At 38.6% G+C, this 21642-nt stretch overlaps 3 protein-coding genes across 3 annotated transcripts; all 3 read left to right on the top strand.

The window, feature by feature from the left end:
• Positions 1–13014: 13014 nt before the first annotated feature.
• Positions 13015–16040, top strand: LOC142522712 (uncharacterized). Its single transcript, XM_075626251.1, has 2 exons — positions 13015–14355; positions 15424–16040. Exons 1-2 carry the CDS (start codon positions 13258–13260, stop codon positions 15703–15705), a joined length of 1380 nt encoding a protein of 459 aa, XP_075482366.1. The 5' UTR covers positions 13015–13257; the 3' UTR covers positions 15706–16040.
• A 455-nt stretch (positions 16041–16495) lies between these two features.
• Positions 16496–17135, top strand: LOC142522713 (uncharacterized). Its single transcript, XM_075626252.1, has one exon. The coding sequence runs from the start codon at positions 16583–16585 to the stop codon at positions 17045–17047; it is 465 nt and encodes a 154-aa protein (XP_075482367.1). The 5' UTR covers positions 16496–16582; the 3' UTR covers positions 17048–17135.
• Positions 17136–17288: 153 nt separating this feature from the next.
• On the top strand, positions 17289–21435 carry LOC142522710 (proline-rich receptor-like protein kinase PERK15). The gene is made up of 9 exons (XM_075626249.1): positions 17289–17522; positions 17872–18668; positions 19251–19790; positions 19913–19999; positions 20096–20166; positions 20260–20336; positions 20497–20644; positions 20725–20886; positions 21029–21435. Exons 2-9 carry the CDS (start codon positions 17957–17959, stop codon positions 21308–21310), a joined length of 2079 nt encoding a protein of 692 aa, XP_075482364.1. The 5' UTR covers positions 17289–17522; positions 17872–17956; the 3' UTR covers positions 21311–21435.
• The last annotated feature ends 207 nt before the right edge of the window (positions 21436–21642 follow it).

Genomic DNA, 21642 nt, shown 5'->3' with positions numbered 1-21642 from the left:
ATATTTGTACAGAACGTGTGGCGCCTGGGCGGTAGAAAATGACCGCCCGAGCGCCAGGATATGTAAAATGAGTATGCGGGCAGAACACTTCGCGCCCGAGCGGTAGTTTGTGACCGCCCGAGCGCGATGTAAATAATGTTCTCGGACAGAACATGCCGCGCCCGAGCGGTAGTTTGTGACCGCCCGAGCGCGATGTAAATAATGTTCTCGGACAGAACATGCCGCGCCCGAGCGGTAGTTTGTGAACGCCCGAGCGCGGTACTAGTGATAGCCGGGGGCAGAATGTCTCGCGCTCGGTCGCGAGAATTCTACCGCCCGAGCGCCGAAGCGGTGAAGATAAGAGCAACTTTTCTTCTCTTTCTTTCTTCATTTCTTATACGATAACTTCGAGGGAATTCGAGAGATTTCGATTTTCTTTCTTCCAAATCGACTTCGAGACGCTGTCTAAACGCGAAACAAATTATATATTTGTGATCGTCGCGTTGAAGGCTTCTGACTGAGGTAATTTTCTTCTAGTTCCAGCAGCTCTAAATATCAAAGTGCTGGAATAGCATGTATTTGAAGTTGAATTTCCTATATGTAGCAGAATTACCGACAAGAAACTCATACTCGAAGTCGGAATTGAATTATGATATGATTTGGATTTGATATGAATTTTTGAAGTTTCAAATGATATTTGAAACTCATATTAATAATTTTGGAATATGTTATTGATTGGAATGAGTATGTTATTGATGTAGATAAAGTGTAATATCAATATCTTCAAGCTATATCGACTGGAACGAAGAATTGAGGTATGTTGCGACCGGGTACATACGACAGGTATCTGTATTATATGATATATGTTGGATTGATTGGATTGGAATACGTGTCTATGTGCCTATTTGATGATTTGATGTGGCATACATGACATTAAGATTGGAGTATCGATGTATAAAATAAATGTTTTGTTAACACACATCGTTTGATGCATACATCGATACATGACATACACGTTGAGCTATGATCCTTGGATACCCTGATATGATTGGATTGAATTCCGGGGTTTGTGAACACAATTGCTATGTTATTATTATATGACCCGTAAAACATAGACATTTGTGGCCCCATATGATTGGATATGAGATTTGGGACTTGATGGCGCTTTGCCGACGCTATCATACGAGTATCCCATATTGGCCGGTGTGCCAGCTCGAGCATTGATTTGATAGCGATTCGATAGATTCTGACATGTGCTCAGTGGATGGGCATTTGACCCGATACCTCCACGACATACATGCATTGCATACCATATATCATTGCTTAGATACATGTGGTATATATGATTGGTTGTTCCATACGGAGCTTTGCTCACCCCCAAGGGGGGCTGTTGTTGTCTTTGTGTGTGGACAATGGCAGGTACTCCAGGATATCAGGAGACCGGAGAGGGTACTTCTGGAGGGAGCCACAGCTTGGGCTGAGGTTTTATGTTTTTGTCTTGTTCCCAGTATATATGTATATGTATTTATATACCGGGGCATGTCCCAAGGATATGAGTTGTTTGTATATGATTGGTTATGATTTCGTGTGGGCATGTTTATGATGTGAGATTAAATACTATTTTTAGTATTCAAATAAAATGATTTGGGCTCATTGTAAAGAAATTTTAAACTCGTTTTCCGCTGTAATTAGTTAACCCTAATCAGATTGCATTGTAATAACGATTAGGAGCTAAGGGCCCCACACAGTATGATATCAGAGCATAGCTGGGAATGCTCGATTGAGTTTTGTGTACACTTGAATAGGCACAAATGAATTGTGCGCTTGTATTTGAATTATTTGTATTACTTGCTCCTACTTGATTTGATTCGAGTAAGTATCTGATGAGATTGATGATATGAGATTATGAAATTGTGATATTCATCTTTTGATTTGTAGATGGATCCCACAAATGAAACTGCGAGGATTGTTGGGCAATTTGAAGGATTGTCCATGGATGTAGTGATGGCTCGATTCCAGGATCTGAAACCACCGAGGTTCTTTGGCACTGAGAGTGCTGAAAGAGCTGAGGCCTGGCTAAAGGATATCGAGCACCTGTTTAATATTGTTGAGTATTCTAAGGCTCGGAGACTGAAACTTGCTTTGTATCAGTTCAAAGACCGAGCTAAATCTTGGTGGGAAGCCGCTGAGATTGGACTGAAGGAAGCCGGGATTGAAGTCACATGGGATGTCTTCAAGGCCCAGTTTTTGGAGCAGTATTCTCCTCCATCTTATTATACTGCACAGGAGAATGAATTTAATAATCTGCAGCAGGGAACGATGTCTGTTGCAAAGTATGCTTCGAAGTTTTCTACTTTACTGAAGTATGCACCTCACGTAGCTGGGAATGCGAGGGCAAAATATAACAGGTTTGTAAATGGATTACATCCTGCTTTATATACTTATGTTGTTTCTGGATTGCCTACCAGCTACGCAGAGGCAGTTGAACGAGCTAAGGCAGCCGAGGCTGGACTTAGGCGGGGAGGTCCACAGTATACTCCTCCACCACCGGTGTCAGCTCAGCAGCCTACTTTGCGACCGAGAGGTAAGAAGTTCAAGAAGACAGGTTCTGGTTCTTCGTCTTCTTCGAGCTCGAGTGGATCACAGAGAGGGAGTCCTGTGATTGCTCCCTATTGTAGCCATTGTGGAGGCAAACATACTATCGAGCAGTGTCGAGGTATGTTTGGTACTTGTTATCAGTGTGGACAGGAAGGTCATTTCTCTCGAGTATGTCCGAACAGGGGTACGACTTCTGCTCAACCCCAGCCAGGATTTAGAGGTGGCCCTGGTATGACGAGACCTACTGTTCCTGTTCCATCTTTTCAGCAGTCAAGTGTCCCACGATATCGAGGACCGGGTGGTCAGAGTGCCCAAGTTCCTCCTCAAGTGAGAGTGTACGCCATGACTGAGGATCAGGCAAGAGAAGCTCCTGGAGGTGTGATTGCAGGTATTTGCACGCTTTGCGATTATCCTGCACGTGTTTTATTTGATACAGGAGCATCTCATTCATTCATATCTCATGCATTTGTTGCATCTCACGATATTGAGTGTACCCCGTTGTATGACACTTTGTCGATAGCCACGCCAGCAGGGAAGATTATTTTGTCTGAAAAAGTTGTGCATAACTGTGTATTAATATATGAGGATAATGTGATGTTCTTGAATTTGATTGTCCTCCCAATGCACGACTTTGATTGTATTGTTGGCATGGATATCTTGATGACAAATCGAGCTACTGTTGATTGTTGTCATGGAGTGGTTCGATTTCGACCGATTGATGGACCCAAGTGGAATTTTTATGGCAAGGGTTCCCAAGCCATAATTCCATTGGTATCTTCCTTGAAAATGTCCCGATTGTTGACTAGCGGAGATGAAGGTTATCTTATCTACGCTATTGATATTTCGAAGAAGGAGTCTTCTTTATCTGAGATTCCTGTTGCGAAAGAATTCCCAGATGTATTTCCCGATGAGATTCCTGATTTTCCTCCTCATCGAGAAGTTGAGTTTAGTATTGATCTTGTGCCGAGGATTGCGCCTATTTCGAAAGCTCCTTATCGCATGGCACCATTGGAATTGAAAGAATTGAAAGAACAATTACAGGATCTTCTCGATAAGGGATATATTCGACCGAGTGTATAAACTTGGGGAGCTCCAGTTTTATTTGTTCGAAAGAAAGATGGTACGATGCGAATGTGTATTGATTATAGGCAATTGAATCGGGCTACTGTGAAAAACAAGTACCCACTTCCTCGTATTGATGATTTGTTTGATCAGCTTCAAGGTACTTCTGTATACTCGAAGATTGATCTTCGTTCTGGGTATCATCAAGTACGAGTTCGAGACGAAGATGTGCCCAAAACTGCTTTTCGTACGAGGTATGGCCACTATGAATTTCTGGTTATGCCTTTCGGTCTTACGAATGCTCCTGCCATTTTTATGGACTTAATGAATCGTGTCTTCCGAGATTATCTGGACCGATTCGTTATTGTATTTATCGATGATATTCTTGTATATTCGAAATCGAAAAAGGAGCATGCTGAACATCTGAGACTGGTACTTCAAATTCTTCGTACTAGTCATTTATATGCCAAATTGTCCAAATGTGAATTTTGGATGGACATAGTGGTATTTTTGGGCCACGTCATTTCAAGACATGGCATATCTGTTGATCTTGCTAAGGTCGAAGCTGTATTGAATTGGCCGAGACCTACGAATGTTCCTGAGATCCGTAGCTTCATGGGTTTGGCTGGATATTATCGTCGTTTTATTGAAGGATTTTCGAAAATAGCTAAACCCATTACTCAACTGACACAGAAGAATCAGCGATTCATTTGGTCAGATGAATGTGAAGCTAGTTTTCTTGAATTGAAGACGAGATTGATCACAGCACCTGTGCTTACTATTCCCTCAGGTACCAGAGGATTTGTGGTATGTACAGATGCGTCTGGTAAAAGTTTGGGCTGTGTTTTGATGCAACATGGAAAAGTGGTTGCTTATGCATCTCGTCAATTGAAATCTCATGAAACACGTTATCCTGTTCATGATCTCGAATTGGCCGCCATTGTGTTTGCTCTGAAAATTTGGCGCCATTATTTGTACGGAGAAAAGTTTGTTATATATTCGGACCACAAAAGTCTGAAATATCTCTTTTCTCAATCTGATCTGAATATGAGGCAACGCAGGTGGATGGATCTCCCGAAGGATTTTGATTGTGAGATTCAATATCACCCTGGATCGGTGAATGTTACTGCGGATGCCCTGAGTCGTAAAGTTTATGATTCTATTTTAGCTTCTGTCAATGTCGCCAAGGTACATGAGGATGTATATACTTCTGGCTGGACTTTTCACTCGAATTGGAATTCTGTCACGGTCTCAGCATTGCAAATTGAGCCGAACTTGATATCGAAGATTCGAAAGGCCCAACGAAGCGATGCTCAGATTCAGAAGTCGAAAGAACTTGTATCTGCAGGACATCAGTCTGGATTTCAGATTTCTTCTGATGGTTCTTTACGACTTAATGGTCGGCTGGTAGTTCCTGATGATTCTGATTTGAAATCTGCCCTTCTTCGAGAAGCACATTGTAGCAAATACAGTATTCACCCTGGAGGTCGGAAGATGTATTTGACATTGAGACCTCAATTTTGGTGGAAACGTATGAAGAAGGACATTGCTGAGTTTATCTCTAAATGTCTTGTCTGCCAGCAAGTGAAAGCCGAGAGAATGAAACCGGGAGGATTGCTCCATAGTCTTGAAATCCCGAAATGGAATTGGGAACATATCGCTATGGATTTTGTGACTTATTTACCTCGTTCGCCCAAGGGTTGTGATGCTATTTGGGTGATTATTGATCGGCTTTCGAAATCTGCGCATTTTATTCCGTATGAACGAACTTATCCTTATAAGAGAATGGCCCGTTTATACATTGAGAATGTTGTGAGACTGCACGGTGTGCCAGTTTCGATTGTATCTGATCGTGATCCCAGATTTGCTTCTAAATTCTGGGGTAGTTTTCAGGAAGCGATGGGTACGCGTTTGGCTATGAGTACTGCTTATCATCCTCAAACTGATGGCCAGACCGAGCGTACGATTCAGACTCTAGAGGATATGTTGTGTGCGATTGTGATGGACTTCAGAATGGGATGGCAAGATGCCTTACCATTGGTCGAATTTTCTTATAATAATAGCTTTCAGACGAGTATCGGTATGGCACCGTTTGAAGCTCTATATGGGAGACGATGTAGATCACCGTTATTCTGGGATGAGATTGGTGAGAGACAATTGACTGGACCTGAAATGATACAGGAAATGAATGATAAGGTTCAGTTAATTCGGCAGCGGATGAAAGCTGCTCAGGATCGTCAAACGAGTTATGCGAATAAACGAAGACGACCCTTGGAATTCCAGAAAGGTGACAGAGTATTTTTGAAAATATCTCCCTTTAGAGGCACTGTTCGATTTGGAATGTGAGGGAAATTATCTCCTCGTTATGTTGGTCCATACGAGATTCTGGATCGAGTTGGTGATCTTGCGTATCGATTGGCATTGCCACCAGCTCTATCTGCTATTCATGATGTGTTTCATGTTTCTATGCTGAGGAAATATGAACCAGATTTATCACATGTGCTTGCACCTGACGAGGTTGAACTTGATCCTTCTCTTTCCTATGTAAAACAACCTGTTCGTATTATGGATCGAAAGGAAAAGATATTGAGAAATAAATCGATTCCTCTAGTTCGAGTGCAATGGACACGGCATGGTGTTGAAGAGTCGACGTGGGAATTGGAGAACAAGATGCGAGTTTCGTATCCGCATTTGTTTGACTCTATGACATCTGTTCCATTGTATTCGATGTATTCTGATCCGTTTACAGATTTTAGTTTTGATATGTACTATAACTGGTGAGATATATCTGTTTTCCAATGTTATGTATATAGAGATGTTTGAGATTTCGAGGACGAAATCTTTTAAGAGGGAGAGAAATGTAAGGACCGTGTATCGTATTATCGTAAATCCTATATGATTATCGATAATTCATGAATTTGATATGTGATTATACATTTGATTTATATTATGATAATGAAATTGAGAAATGAATATTGAATATGAATTGACGTTGTAAGAGCTCGAGGGGAGAGGCCGGACGCCAATAAGTACGAAAATCAAATATTTGTACAGAACGTGTGGCGCCCGGGCGGTAGAAAATGACCGCCCGAGCGCCAGGATATGTAAAATGAGTATGCGGGCAGAACACTTCGCGCCCGAGCGGTAGTTTGTGACCGCCCGAGCGCGATGTAAATAATGTTCTCGGACAGAACATGCCGCGCCCGAGCGGTAGTTTGTGACCGCCCGAGCGCGGTACTAGTGATAGCCGGGGGCAGAATGTCTCGCGCTCGGGCGCGAGAATTCTTCCGCCCGAGCGCCGAAGCGGTGAAGATAAGAGCAACTTTTCTTCTCTTTATTTCTTCATTTCTTATACGATAACTTCGAGGGAATTCGAGAGATTTCGATTTTCTTTCTTCCAAATCGACTTCGAGACGCTGTCTAAACGCGAAACAAATTATATATTTGTGATCGTCGCGTTGAGGGCTTCTGGCTAAGGTAATTTTCTTCTAGTTCCAGCTGCTCTAAATATCAAAGTGCTGGAATAGCATGTATTTGAAGTTGAATTTCCTATATGTAGCAGAATTACCGACAAGAAACTCATATTCGAAGTCGGAATTGAATTATGATATGATTTGGATTTGATATGAATTTTTGAAGTTTCAAATGATATTTGAAACTCATATTAATAATTTTGGAATATGTTATTGATTGGAATGAGTATGTTATTGATGTAGATAAAGTGTAATATCAATATCTTCAAGCTATATCGACTGAAATGAAGAATTGAGGTATGTTGCGACCGGGTAACATACGACATGTATCTGTATTATATGATATATGTTGGATTGATTGGATTGGAATACGTGTCTATGTGCCTATTTGATGATTTGATGTGGCATACATGACATTGAGATTGAAGTATCGATGTATAAAATAAATGTTTTGTTAACACACATCGTTTGATGCATACATCGATACATGACATACACGTTGAGCTATGATCCTTGGATACGCTGATATGATTGGATTGGATTCCGGGGTTTGTGAACACAATTGCTATGTTGGTATTATATGACCCGTAAAACATAGACATTTGTGGTCCCATATGATTGGATATGAGATTTGGGACTTGATGACGCTTTGCCGACGCTATCATACGAGTATCCCATATTGGCCGGTGTGCCAGCTCGAGCATTGATTTGATAGCGATTCGATTGATTCTGACATGTGCTCAGTGGATGGGCATTTGACCCGATACCTTCACGACATACATGCATTGCATACCATATATCATTGCTTAGATATCTGTGGTATATATGATTGGTTGTTCCATACGGAGCTTTGCTCACCCCCAAGGGGGGCTGTTGTTGTCTTTGTGTGTGGACAATGGCAGGTACTTCAGGATATCAGGAGACCGGAGAGGGTACTTCTGGAGGGAGCCACAGCTTGGGCTGAGGTTTTATGTTTTTGTCTTGTTCCCAGTATATATGTATATGTATTTATATACCGGGGCATGTCCCGAGGATATGAGTTGTTTGTATATGATTGATTATGATTTCGTGTGGGCATGTTTATGATGTGAGATTAAATACTATTTTTAGTATTCAAATAAAATGATTTGGGCTCATTGTAAAGAAATTTTAAACTCGTTTTCCGCTGTAATTAGTTAACCCTAATCAGATTGCATTGTAATAACGATTAGGAGCTAAGGGCCCCACATAACTAATGTCGTAAACCCTTACAATAAAGTGCATCACTAGCGCTAGGAAAGGAATGAAATATGTGTATCATGATCTTCCTAATCGTCTACCCCAAATCTGATAACTCATTCTCAAAGAGTGCTCGGTTTCTTAAGCTCCACCTGGTACGCCATAGCAGCAAATACAATGCGTCTAATTCTGACAAATGTCGAAGTGCCCCGATAGATCGTTCTGTATGTCCGCAAGACTGCCGATGTTGATCTCATAATCATCCTCATTCCCAACCACTCACGAATGGCGTTCCAAATAACACTCGAAATAGGACAACGAAAGTACAAGTGCTTGACAGATTCTTCTCCGAGATTGCAAAGCACATAACGTTTGTTAATATCTCTGGTCACATGGACTGTGGTCACATAGCTCTGATACGAAATATGAAATATTCATAAACAGGCTAAGAGGTGTGAGAATTTGTAAATATATAAAAAGTTACATACGTAAATAAATATATGAAGTGGTAAAGTAAACACTTGACTAATATATATTTCTCACTGAAAATTTTTACAAACAATGTGTGTGACGGATCAAGATCCTCTACTGTGGGGAACCCACAGCAGAGGATGCTGTTCGTTATTAAAAAAAAAACTTAATTTTTTAAAAAATTGTTATTTTTATATTTTAATAATTTAAAATCAAAATTATATTTTTTATATTAAAATATGTGGTTATTATTTCAAATTAAAGTTATAATTTTATTTTTGGTTACAAATATATATTGTGAAGATAAAATGATGTGTCTTTTATTACTTTTTCTTTTATAATTTTTTCAACTCTTTTTTTTAAATTGTTAATAAAAAATTTAATTTATTTTTTACAAATTTGTGATTTGGAACGAATAAGAAAAAATGACGATACATTCAAATTTTTTTAATATTATAGTTCTTTATAAAAACAACTATTTTCTCTTTTTTTTATCTTGTTAATTTTTTATTTAGAAGTTAAAATTTTATTAATCACATATTTGTAACAAAAATAATAATCTTGTTGGCTTTTTTATATTCTAATTCTTTTGAAAAACTATTTTCTCCTTTTTTGCATTGTTAATTTTTCTCATTCCTTTTAAAGTTTTAAACACAAAAAATATTTTTTCCTTTCTTTGAGATTTAAGAAATAATCCAATTTTTAAAAAAAATATGAAAAAATTAAAAAAAAGACTAAGCGTTTTGAACAAGAAAAATTATACAATATAATTTTCTTTTTATATCGTGTCAATTTTGTGGTATTATTTTTAATTGTTCGATATGTTCAACCTTTTTAAATTTTTTGTAAATTTTTTTACTTGGATTATTTCTTATATCCCTAAATATATATATATATATATTTCATGTATTTAGACGTTAATTTTAATATTTTTACAAATATGTGATTAATAAAATTTTAACTTCTAATTAAAAAATTAACAAGATATAAAGGATAAAATAGTTTTTTAAAAAGAACTACAATATTTAAAAAAATTGAATGTACCGTCGTTTTTTCTCGTTCGTTCGGAATCACATATTTGTAACAAAAAAATTAAAATTTTATTAACATTTTTTTAGGAAAAAAAACGAGTTGAAAAAATTATAAAGAAAAATAATAAAAGAGACGTCATTTTACCACCACAATATATATTTGTAACAAATATAAAAAATATAATTTTGATTTTATAATAATTAAAATATAAAAATATCAATTAAAAAAAATTTATAGTGTATAGCACCCTCTGCTGTGGGAGAACCCACAGCAGGGGATCTTGATCCGTGTGGGACATCTATTTGAAAATAACGAAATAAATGGATAAATATATCGGTTTAGTTCAATACATGAAAGTAGAGATTATTCAGCAAATAAATTTGATGAATTCTGTTAATATATTTGATTAATTAGCCATTTTGAATATTAGATTAATTAGCCATTTTGAATAATCAGTTGTTTATATTGAAAGAGAGCACGTATATTAGGTGTGAGATTGTTATATTAATTACATTTATTTAAGATATATACTAATATTTATTGACACGATATGTGGGCATACACAATAAAATTAATTAAAATAAAAAATTATGTTGTTTTTTGTTAGAATAGAATGTAACAGTTAAATAGATAAATAAACTGTTGAACAAAAACTCTAGAACCGAGCGCTTGCCACTATACCAAAAGTTATAGCTTGTGGTAATGGTGTAACTCAAATCTTTTAAACCGCACAAAAGCTCAAGCACCATAATTCGATCGCTCTTCCAAAAGGGACAATTATTTCATCCAACAATCTCCCTCCTAATAATTGCACTAATTGAAATTTATGGGAATCGAACCCGTGACTTTGGCTCAGATACCAATTGTAAGATCGAACGCTTATCGCTTTACAAAACCTATAGCTGGTGGTAATGTTGTAACCCAAATCTTTTGAACTATACAACAGATCAAATATCATGGTTCGATCGTTCTTCCAGAAATGACAATTATTGCAACCAACACATACTATGTCAAATAATGTTAAACTTAAGTTGTGTTAGTAGCTCAATTCAATATTTCATTCAGGTTGAGTAATTTAGGCTCCTAAAATCATTTTTAAGTGCGTAAAAATCTCAAATTACTTATTAAATATGATATATACAAATGTAACAATTGAATTTACTTGAGTTGACTTATCATCACAAATAACAATCTCAATTGCACGAGTAATCAATAGTAAGTAAGAAGACAATAATTTGTTTATGGAAGTTCGAAAGCTAAACTTCTACGTCTTCTCTTCTTCTATTTCTATAATAATTCCACTAGAATATTTGATCAATAAAACAATTATACAAATCTACTTCATCACGGTTCAACAACCCTAATGAGCTGAAACTCTTAGCAATCTTTACTCCAACTTGATATGTTCAAAACAAGTTTCTGACAGATATAAATGATTCTCACAATACAACGACGCTTGTATATAAAAGATAAGCGATAATATGAAGTGCACAATATTTATCATTAATCGATTTTAATGAAAAACTTATTGTGTGTGCAAAAAAAACTTAGAGATGAATTTTTTAAGAGATATTGTGCGATTTGAATGTTTGATGAAGATTGATAAAATAATAGCCGTTGCGAGATGGAGATCTTCAGTCTTGGTGTATTCCTTTTTTTATAGGTATTGGTCCCCAATGTTAATAAATACATATGATACTCAGAGATATGGAGTTGCCAAATATAGTAATGTCAAATTCAAATTTATTGGACACTATCTGAAAATGGTTTCTTCTTTTGTCTCTGCTGACAACTTTATAATAAACTCGGAGATAATCTTTTTGTCTTCAAAGAATGTTGACATAATGGTCTTCGAGTTGACATGTTCTACCCAAATAACTTGGTTTGATTTATGTTAATGAATAAACTAATAGTTGAGCGGTTCGATTTGTTTGTTCAGTAAAGCTTGTAACAACGCAGGTTGATAACACGTATGTAGTCTTGTTTAGTTAAGTTTAATGATATGTATTAAGTCCGATGAGTTTAATTTAAGATAATCAAAACTTAAATATAAATTATACTTTAATATTTTTTTATATAATTTTGATTTTTTACAATAATAACTTGTTGATAAATTTAACACTTTTTTTTCTTGAATAATGAAGGTTAAATCAATCAACAAAATACATTTCTGCCCATGTAATTTCTGTATTATCTAAAATTAGTTTATTAAATTATGAGTTTTGGTGCTCTATTAGGTTTTAGGCACAAAATTGTGTGAAATAGTATCACAGGTCGTATTTTGTGAGACGAATATTTTATTTGAGTCATCCATAAAAAATATTACTTTTTTTGCCAAGATTATTACTTTTTATTGTGAATATCGGTAGGGTTGACTCGTCTCACAGATAAAGATTCGTGAGATCGTCTCACAAGAGACCTACTCTAAGTTTTTTAATTGGAAATAACTTTATTAAATTCGTCATTGTTTTCAAAACCGAATAGATCGACGGTTTGACCGAAAACCAGTCACAAATCCAGTCTTAAATGGTAAAAAAACATCCGACCGATCAAACCAATCAGAACTGGTCAAGAACCAATTCGACCGACCAAAATAGACAAAACCGAACCGACAAGTTCGCACATTTAAATTATTTTTTTTAAAAAATCGATTTTTATATTTATATTTTATACTCATATGTGATATTTTTATTTCGAATTTTATTAAAAATATTTTTTTAATATTAGACCCTATTTTAATTAATTTATTTTTTTAAAAATATATATTTTAATCTTGAAAAAATATTTTTTATTATTTATATATATAATTTAAGATATTTAAAATTAAAAATATATTATTTATTATATTATAATATTATTTTATATAACGTAATGAATTTTCGGGTTCAAAAATGGTGAAATATTTTATTAAAATAAATCGACTCGATTAGGTCGGATTAAAACATTGAATTTCACAGCGTAAATGAATTGAGGGATATTTTTGATCAAATCTCTAGATTCTTTAAGCCCTTTCAAAGAAACACAATATCAGCCTATCTCCACCGTTGATATTGATTCCATGTCATCGATCCTGATAACGAAAATCGAACGGCCAAAGATAACCGACGCGTCAAATGCAAATGCGTTCAATCTTTCCATTTTCCCCAACCGCGGTCAAACTTAACTCAGCCCTAACCTTACCCTAAGTCATTCAACTCGGGTGCAACTCGCCTCCATTATCTATGAGCGAGCTAGAAAAAACCTCTCTGGATATGGCGTTTTAGAGAGCGAGAGACGAAATATATACGAAAATTGGAATTCAAAATCTAGGGTTTTAAGATTCCGCCTCAAAGTTTAAACAAGAAATTTAATCATTTACGTTAATTTTATTGGTGGGTAAAGCTTAGTGAATTTGATCAGTAAAGAGAAAGGGTTTGATTAATTAATGGATGAGATCTGGGAGAGGGCGGTGGAGGCGGCATTAGACGGTCAAACGGATGTCGCTTCCGTCCGATCGTTAACCCTCGACGGCGCTGTCAAGTGCCTGCATGGTCGTTTACCTCAGCCGTCACTTTTCGAGAAGTTTCACAGTCTGCAGCACTTCTCCATAGCCAATATAGGCGTCTCATCGTTAGAGCAGTTCCCTGGCCTCCGAAATTTGCAAAGGCTAATCCTGTCTGACAACAGGATTGCCGGAGGCTTAGAGTTCCTTGTTGAAGCGGGCCTTGAATCGCTCCGGGACCTTGACTTGTCCAACAATAGAATTTCCGATATTAAAGACTTGAGGCCGTTGGCGGAGCTGAGATTGGTTTCTTTGGATCTCTATGAGTGCCCCGTGACACGGATTAAGGACTACCGGGCCCAGGTTTTTGGATTAATTAGGTCCTTGAAGTATTTGGATAAGATGGATGTAGATGAGAATGAGAGGCCAGAATCGGAGGACGAAGAGGAGGATGAAGAAGAAGAGGAGGATGACCCTGGGAGCGGAGAGGTTGATGGAGAGGATCGTCCGTTCAGGATGAACAACAGCGATCAAGCTGGGATTGAGGGAGTTGTGGATGTAGACGAGGATGAGGAGAGTGATGCTGACGAGGAGGAAACAGAAACTCCTAGAGTGGTTGACGGGTTGAGCAGAGGTAGCAGTGATTCTCATGCCCATTCGAATGGTTTTGGGGTGGTTGCTGTGGATGTAGAGGATGATGACGATGAAGGAGAAGAGGATGATGATCTGGAGGTGTATGAAGATGATGACGGAGAGGATGAGGATGTGGTGGAAGTACATGAGATTGATGACAGTGAGGATGAAGATGGTGTGGAGTATGATGAGGAGGAGGACGACGACGACGATGATGAGGAAGAAGAGGTGAATAATGAGGAGAGGGATTTTGTGGAGGCGGGTGGTACTGGGAGGTTGACGAGTGTTGAGGGTGAGATTGATGGGCATGAGCAAGGTGAGGATGAGGTAGATGAGGATGATAATGGGGAGACAGGCGAGGAAGTGCAGGCTGTTGAGGAGGATGTAGACTTTGACGATGAGGATGAGGTGATCGATCCCTCTGTAATTGAGAAATGGCCTTTCTTTCTTATATATTCTTGATGGTTGAATTCATTGTACAGTTCATTGAGAATTTTCCATTAATTGTCTGCATGCTAATGTTTTTATGTTCTATGAACCTGATATATAGTTTGATGCCTAATACTGGTCCTTTGAACTCTAATCGCTGGTGCATTCTTTGCACATCTTTTGGTACTTGAATGGGACAGTGCATTTTTTTTAGCACTGATGAGTTTTCAATTTTTGTGTCGAGCACATAATGATTTCACATTTTTGGATATTTGTTTAGATTCTTACTATTTTTTGAGTTTTTTAATAGAAATCAATCAAAATAGGTGTTTATGTTGTGGACAGATTTTGTCTTGGTAGTGTTCTGGAAGCACTTCTGTGCTCGAGAACTCATTATATGTAGAAACTCGAAGGTGTTCCTAGTATTAGGAAGTTTTCTAAAGATGTATGACTAAAATGGAGTCTTTGTTGGCATTTGAATACAAATTAGGATAAGTGAAATGGGTTCCATGCTGTTCGTTACTCTAGAGAAATATTTGTTCCTTCATATTCCACCTGCTGAATCCTTGCATTTTATGTCAAACCTATGGCTTTCAGTTGTCTTGTTCTGCAGTCAATTTTCTGATTTTGCGTTGCATGGATTCTAGTTTTGTATGCCAATTTTGTTGTTACTTTTGCTGAGACTTAATTATGTATGTTATCTATTCTGTTCTTTCCCGAAATGTGTATTTTCTTCATAGTTATGGTGTATCTACAGTAAACAAGTGTTTATCCTGTCTCCTTTTAGATTTGGTTTGCTTTTAATACGGTGATAATTTAGTGGCTGTGTGTGATTTGTGAACAATTTTGGATCTTGGGGTCCTGGTTTCTCTTAGTGGCAAGTTATTCTTGCATACTCTTCTCTTCGGATATTCTTTAATGGCATATATATCATAATTTATACTAATCTTGCTGCGACGTCCATTTTTTTTGAAAAAACCAGGTCTACTAATATAATGGAAATTTCAAGTATTTTTTTGAAACTAATATAATTTAGTTTAACTACAGGAGGAAGATTTTGACAATGGTTACCTGGTTCAACCTGTTGGGCGTACTGAACCACAAACAGGAGGTAGTGACATGGATCCTGGAGACGAGCATGAGGATCCTGAAGTCGAGGAAGATCTCGAGGAAGAAGAAGAAGACCTAGATGGGGAAATCCAAGAATTGCCGCCATCTTCATCCCAGAAAAGGAAACGAAATGACGACGACGACGATGACGACGACGATGATGATTGTGAAGATGATGATGGTGTGCTTCCGTGCAGCAAATCGTCGAAGCACCATTAGCAGGAGCAATAATGGTCAAGTGAGGTTTTTTTTATGAAAGTGTAAGACACTTGAAGTCATCTTGGTTTTCCGGTTGCCCTTTGTTCATATTTTGGAGGGAATTTTGTGGTGGATGAGTGATATAATGTTTGAAATGTGGTTATATGTTGGGTTTCAATGCAGTAGCCGTTGCTGCTTGGGTTTAAATGTTAGTTATTTGGGGTGTTCAATCGGAGGGAAAATGGATTTAGGAGGAACTTGTTCTTCGAATTTGTTTTATTTTGAAATTGGCTTGTAAAACGACAATCACGATACCGGGATCGACGTCGTTTTGGTAGAATGATGATTTGAATGAATTGCTATGCTCCCACGCGCATGCTTGAATGGTGTTGTGTCAGCTAACTTTTACTCACTAGAATAATTGTTTGTATCCTGGGTTGGTTTTGGCAGCTGCAGGTTCTTGATTTGGGCCCTTTGCAACTCGATATCGTTGGGCCTGAATTCACAATGGACGGCGCTGAGTCCGTCGATTTACTTTAACAGGCTCAAAAGAGTATTGTTTTAATAATAATCGCGCTTTGCTTTGTCATGATGTTGATGTGTAAGATGACATTTTTTTATAAGATTTTATATTGTAAAAGTCTTACTCAATGGTCGATTGTACTAAACCAATATTTCATTCTTGTTTTAAAGTTAATAAATCGTTGTACAAATAAAATCATCAAAAACAAATTGAACCGGTCGATTATCACAAACACAGATTTTCTAAAATTTGATCGTTGCTATCAAAACATATTTACATGGTGTCCAATTTAGTATCTTACAATTGTGGATAAGGTTCACGAATTGCCCCTCTTTATACATTGTGAACCGATTACTCCTCCCATCTGATTTTCGAATGTTGCTCCTCCGCTTGTCTCCTGCAGTACCACCGCCTATAAACCACCGCCCCAATGCCACCAGAACCAAACCTCAAGCCATGGCCAAGGAAAGCAGCGAAGGAAGCGGCTCATCCCCTTTAGAAGCAGCGGCAATCGGCGGGGGATTAATCGCCACGCCTCTAATCGGTTGGTCTCTCTACACGCTGAAAACAACCGGATGCGGGCTTCCCCCAGGCCCGGCGGGATCATTAGGTGCTCTAGAGGGAGTGAGCTACCTCGTGGTGGTGGGGATTGCGGCCTGGTCTTTGTACACCAAGTCGAAAACGGGTTCGGGACTGCCAAACGGGCCATTCGGGTTGCTTGGAGCCGTGGAGGGCTTGTCTTACTTGTCGTTATTGGCGATTGTCGTCGTGTTCGGGTTGCAATTTCTTCAACAGGGATCCATACCCGGCCCGCTGCCTAGTGATCAATGCTTCGGTTGATTTTTATCCAATATGTATACAGCTGTACGTTATTTGTGATCCAGGCTACTCTATTATTCGTTTCGTTTAACATATAAGTGTTTGATTAGCTCGATAATTATCAAGTTTAAATAAGAGTTTTAAAATGAAATATAATTCAACTCTAAAACGATCGGGTTTGAATACAAAAATTTGGAAAGTCGCCCCCAAAGAATGGGCAAGATTGATGGGGAATAATTATGATGCAACAATCCTAATAACATCAAGATTCCCAAATTCACGGAATAACAATAAGGAAAATTAAGCAAAAAAACATTGGTCCGTAGGAGGATGATGAACCAACCCCTAGCGGAAATTAGAGGTGTTTTAAAATCACAAGATTTGAGAATTAAGAGAGAAAACAGATGAGCCCTTCTTTGTACGAACAAAAAATATGGCAAAAAAACGCAATGCCAGAGCTTCTCTCTCTCTCCTGTGAGATCCCTTCGATCTTCAGGTACATTTCTCCCTCTAAACTTGTTGCACAACATCGATTGATTTAAGGTTGTCTCATGGATATATGGTACCGACGTCCCCCCCGTGTTAAAATTTCATGCGTGATTGCTGCCAACAAGCACAATATTTCCCCTTTTCGGTGTCTTTGAGCCTTATACGTACATGTTGCATGCATGATGCACCACTCAATCTTGGTGACAAAACAAAGGACTGTTACAGGATTGGAAATCTGGTTTTTCTGATGATAGGCGATGATCAATCATTAATTTCTGCCCTTCCCATTCATTCATTAATTTCTGTGTATATATATACATTTATATATTTTGAACTGCTTTCATTCTGTATATTAGATTGTTGTAAAAGCTATTTGCCGGCGATACCATAGTTCCCGGCGTATGTATCGACACAAATCCTTGCTGGAAGTTCATTCCATAAATGGCTTCATCTCCTGAACTTACTCCAACTGGATTTGCTAAAATTATTGAAGAATCTAATATACTTGCAAATTCCTCGAAAGAAGGGGTAGCTTCTCCTCCGTCTTCCTCTCCCCCGCAAGACCCAGTCGAATCTCCTCCGCCAGCACCATCAGAACCTTCTCCACCCGCCCCTCCAACCTCGCCAACCCCGGCACCGCCAACTTCTTCTCCACCGCCTGCTGCTGCACCCCCACCACCAAAAGAATCTCCCTTAGCTCCACCCCCTTCAACACCAGCGCCACCTCAATCTCCACCCCCGGATGACACTGCCTCACCACCGCCTCCGGCTAACTCTAGTCCTCCTCCATCCACCGCTCCCTCGCCCCCAGCTCCAAGAAATGCCCCTCCCACGCCAGGTTCTCCTCCTGCACCCGTCTTTTCTCCACCTCCAGCACCACGGGCGGCTGCTTCACCAGCACCTCCATTCCCTTACTTGTCCCCCCCTAGCTCTCCAAATTCAGCCCCACCTAACAAATCATCAGGTTCCTCACCAGGTTCCTTATCAGGACCTGGTGATACGCCACCACCATCTGATTCGAATGCAAATACAGCAATCATTGCTGGAATTGTCGTTGGAGGAGTCGTGTTTCTTGCCCTCATCGCCGCGTGCCTGATATTTTCGAGGAGGAAGAGGCCGTCGTATTATATGGATCCTGCACGCCCGCCAAGAGGTCTGCAATCACATTTATTAAAGTCCTCTGTTGTCAGAAAGCATTGGTGTTTGTCTTCTTTCCAGTTTATTCTGTTAGTTGTAGTTGGTTTACTATTCCGCTGTAGTTATTTCAATTAGCTTCTAAGATGCACTAACACACACACAAATCTAGTTACATTTCTGCTGATATAAACTACAAAGAATTCGGTAATATGGATGCAAACTCAATCATAGAATCCCCTTCCTTCTAAAATTATCTCTGCTGTTGCATGCCAGCTCCATTGCTGTAGCTTCTGCAGCTCTAACATTGATCTGCAGGTATAGAATTCTGGTATGAGATCGAAGGGTACTCAAAATTTGTCATGACCATTCGTTTTATGATGTAATACGTATAAATATTAATTTTATTCCAATAACGTATTTAAGCACTCTTGCTTAAATATCTTAATCTTCAATTGGAAAATTTGCAGTAGTAATAGAACTTTTGGCGAAAAAGATCAAATTTTATCGTCGGAGAATGATGTAAAACCCCATTTACTGGGCTAAGAATGTATTTTAACTCTGATTATTGGAATTTTGTTGGTTAAAAAAAATCTCGCAGGAGGTGACCAATACTTCAATGCTTCCACACAATGGAATAATCCACCAATGGACCAAACTACTAAACTTGCTCCCCCGCCTGGACTTGTGGGAACACCGGTTGCCGGATGGGGTGTACCACCACCCCCACCGCCGGCAAACACGAGCAGTGATTTCAGCTCAGGTTACTCCGGGCAACATCCTACGCCTATTCATCAACCTCCATCATCGCCACTTATGGGTGGCATTGGTTCGAAGAGTCAATTCACCTATGAGGAGCTAGCAGCCGCTACTGGTGGATTTTCTCAGGCGAATTTGTTAGGCCAAGGTGGATTCGGGTTCGTACATAAAGGTGTTTTACCCGATGGGATGGAGGTTGCGGTCAAGAGCCTTAAGTCCGGAAGTGGTCAAGGGGAGAGGGAATTCCAGGCTGAGGTTGAAATCATCAGTCGTGTGCATCATCGTCATCTTGTTTCTCTCGTTGGATATTGCATTGCTGAAGGACAGAGAATGCTTGTATACGAATTTGTTCCCAATAGGACCTTGGAATTCCACCTTTACGGTATGCCTAGATTTTGAAAGGGACTAGTTAACGTATATATAATAATTTATGATACTCACATAGCCAAATGCATAACCATGATTCAGAATCTTGCATATGTGAAACAAATATTTTGGTTACAGGAAAAGGCCAACCGGTGATGGATTGGGCGACTAGGCTTCGTATTGCAGTGGGATCAGCTAAAGGGCTCGCTTACCTGCACGAAGACTGTAAGAAAAAAGTTAACTTGTACCCCTCCAGTTGAATCTTGGGGTGTCTGTGTATTCACGAGAAGGAAAATATGATTATTTTCATATGCGTTTCAGGCCACCCTCGGATCATTCACCGTGATATCAAAGCAGCAAACATTCTTCTGGACTTAAAGTTCGAAGCCATGGTAATGAAAAATGTCCTCAAATGCCACGGACCGTGTACTTATGAAATATTTTAACTCGGTGTGTGCTATGGTTCTTTTCTTGTCCTGTGTTAGGTTGCTGATTTCGGGTTGGCCAAGCTCACTTCCGACAATTTTACTCATGTTTCTACCCGTGTCATGGGAACTTTCGGGTTAGTAGACAAAAAATTTCATTCATTTGTTCGTTAATTCATTACCTCAAAAAGAAGAAAATCGGGGAAGTTCAAGGTTTTTTTAGTAGCGGTGCCTTCATTTTCATCAAGATCATTCAATTAAGTTGAAAGAAGATCCCCTTTCTGGATATTCGTTCAGGTACTTGGCTCCCGAGTATGCATCAAGCGGCAAGCTCACAGAAAAATCCGACGTTTTCTCATTTGGAGTCATGCTTTTGGAGCTAATAACTGGCCGCAGACCTGTTGACCTAACCAACAGAACCATGGAAGATAGCTTAGTAGACTGGGTTCGCTCACAAATTAATCCTTGGCAATTTTTCTTTTACTTTTTATATCCTTTTATTTACAAGAACTTGCGTGAACTCAGGCTAGGCCTCTTCTATCCAAATCCTTGGAAGATGGAAACTATAAAGATCTAGTCGACCCTCGCCTCGAAGACAACTACATTCCACATGAAATAGCACGCATGATCACCTGTGCAGCAGCAAGTATTCGCCATTCGGCAAGACGACGTCCCAAGATGAGCCAGGTAATAAACCCATCCATATCCCAATAATGGCAGACCCCGTGATTTTGTTTGGCCCGAAGGGAAAAAGAATGCTTTGATCCGTCACAACTAAGTCTTTACTTTACTCACATATACAACATCGGTGCTATACATATATTATCAGATCGTCCGTGCCTTGGAGGGCGATTTGTCGCTAGAAGACTTGAATGAAGGCGTGAAACCAGGCCAAAGTGCAGCATATAACCCGAACGGGAAGACGAGTACTTCAGCGTATGACACTGGTGCATACAATGCTGATATGATGAAATTCCGGAAAATGGTTATGTCGAGTCAGGAATTCAACAGCAGCGAGTACGGGGAGACGAGTGAGTATGGAATGAATCCATCTGCTTCATCCAGCAGTGATCATTCCAAAGAGTTTGTAAAACCAAGCCATGACAAGTAAAAGCTACAGGGAAAAAATATGAATGCAGGATCAAGATTTTCTACGTTAACAGTCATATTATCAATTTTATTTTACTCGCAGTTCAAGTTTATAACAATGACATTTATAATAATTCTTATTTATTATTTTGTTCTGTGACCCATGCATGCTATATATATATAGAAAATAATATATAGTTTTACTTTTGGGATCAAAATGTGCCGAAGATCCCAACGAACCAATGAATTATTCTCTACCACTAAAGATATAATAAATTATCCTTTTTTTTTTGTGTCATTCGAGATTGCAAATCATATTAATAAACTATTCGATTTTCTAATTTCATCACTAAT

Source organism: Primulina tabacum, chromosome 13, assembly GCF_025594145.1.
Source record: "Primulina tabacum isolate GXHZ01 chromosome 13, ASM2559414v2, whole genome shotgun sequence".
NCBI classification, from domain to species: domain Eukaryota; kingdom Viridiplantae; phylum Streptophyta; class Magnoliopsida; order Lamiales; family Gesneriaceae; genus Primulina; species Primulina tabacum.
The sequence above is the reverse complement of the archived record's forward strand: the minus strand, read 5'-3'. Positions and strand labels throughout refer to the sequence as shown.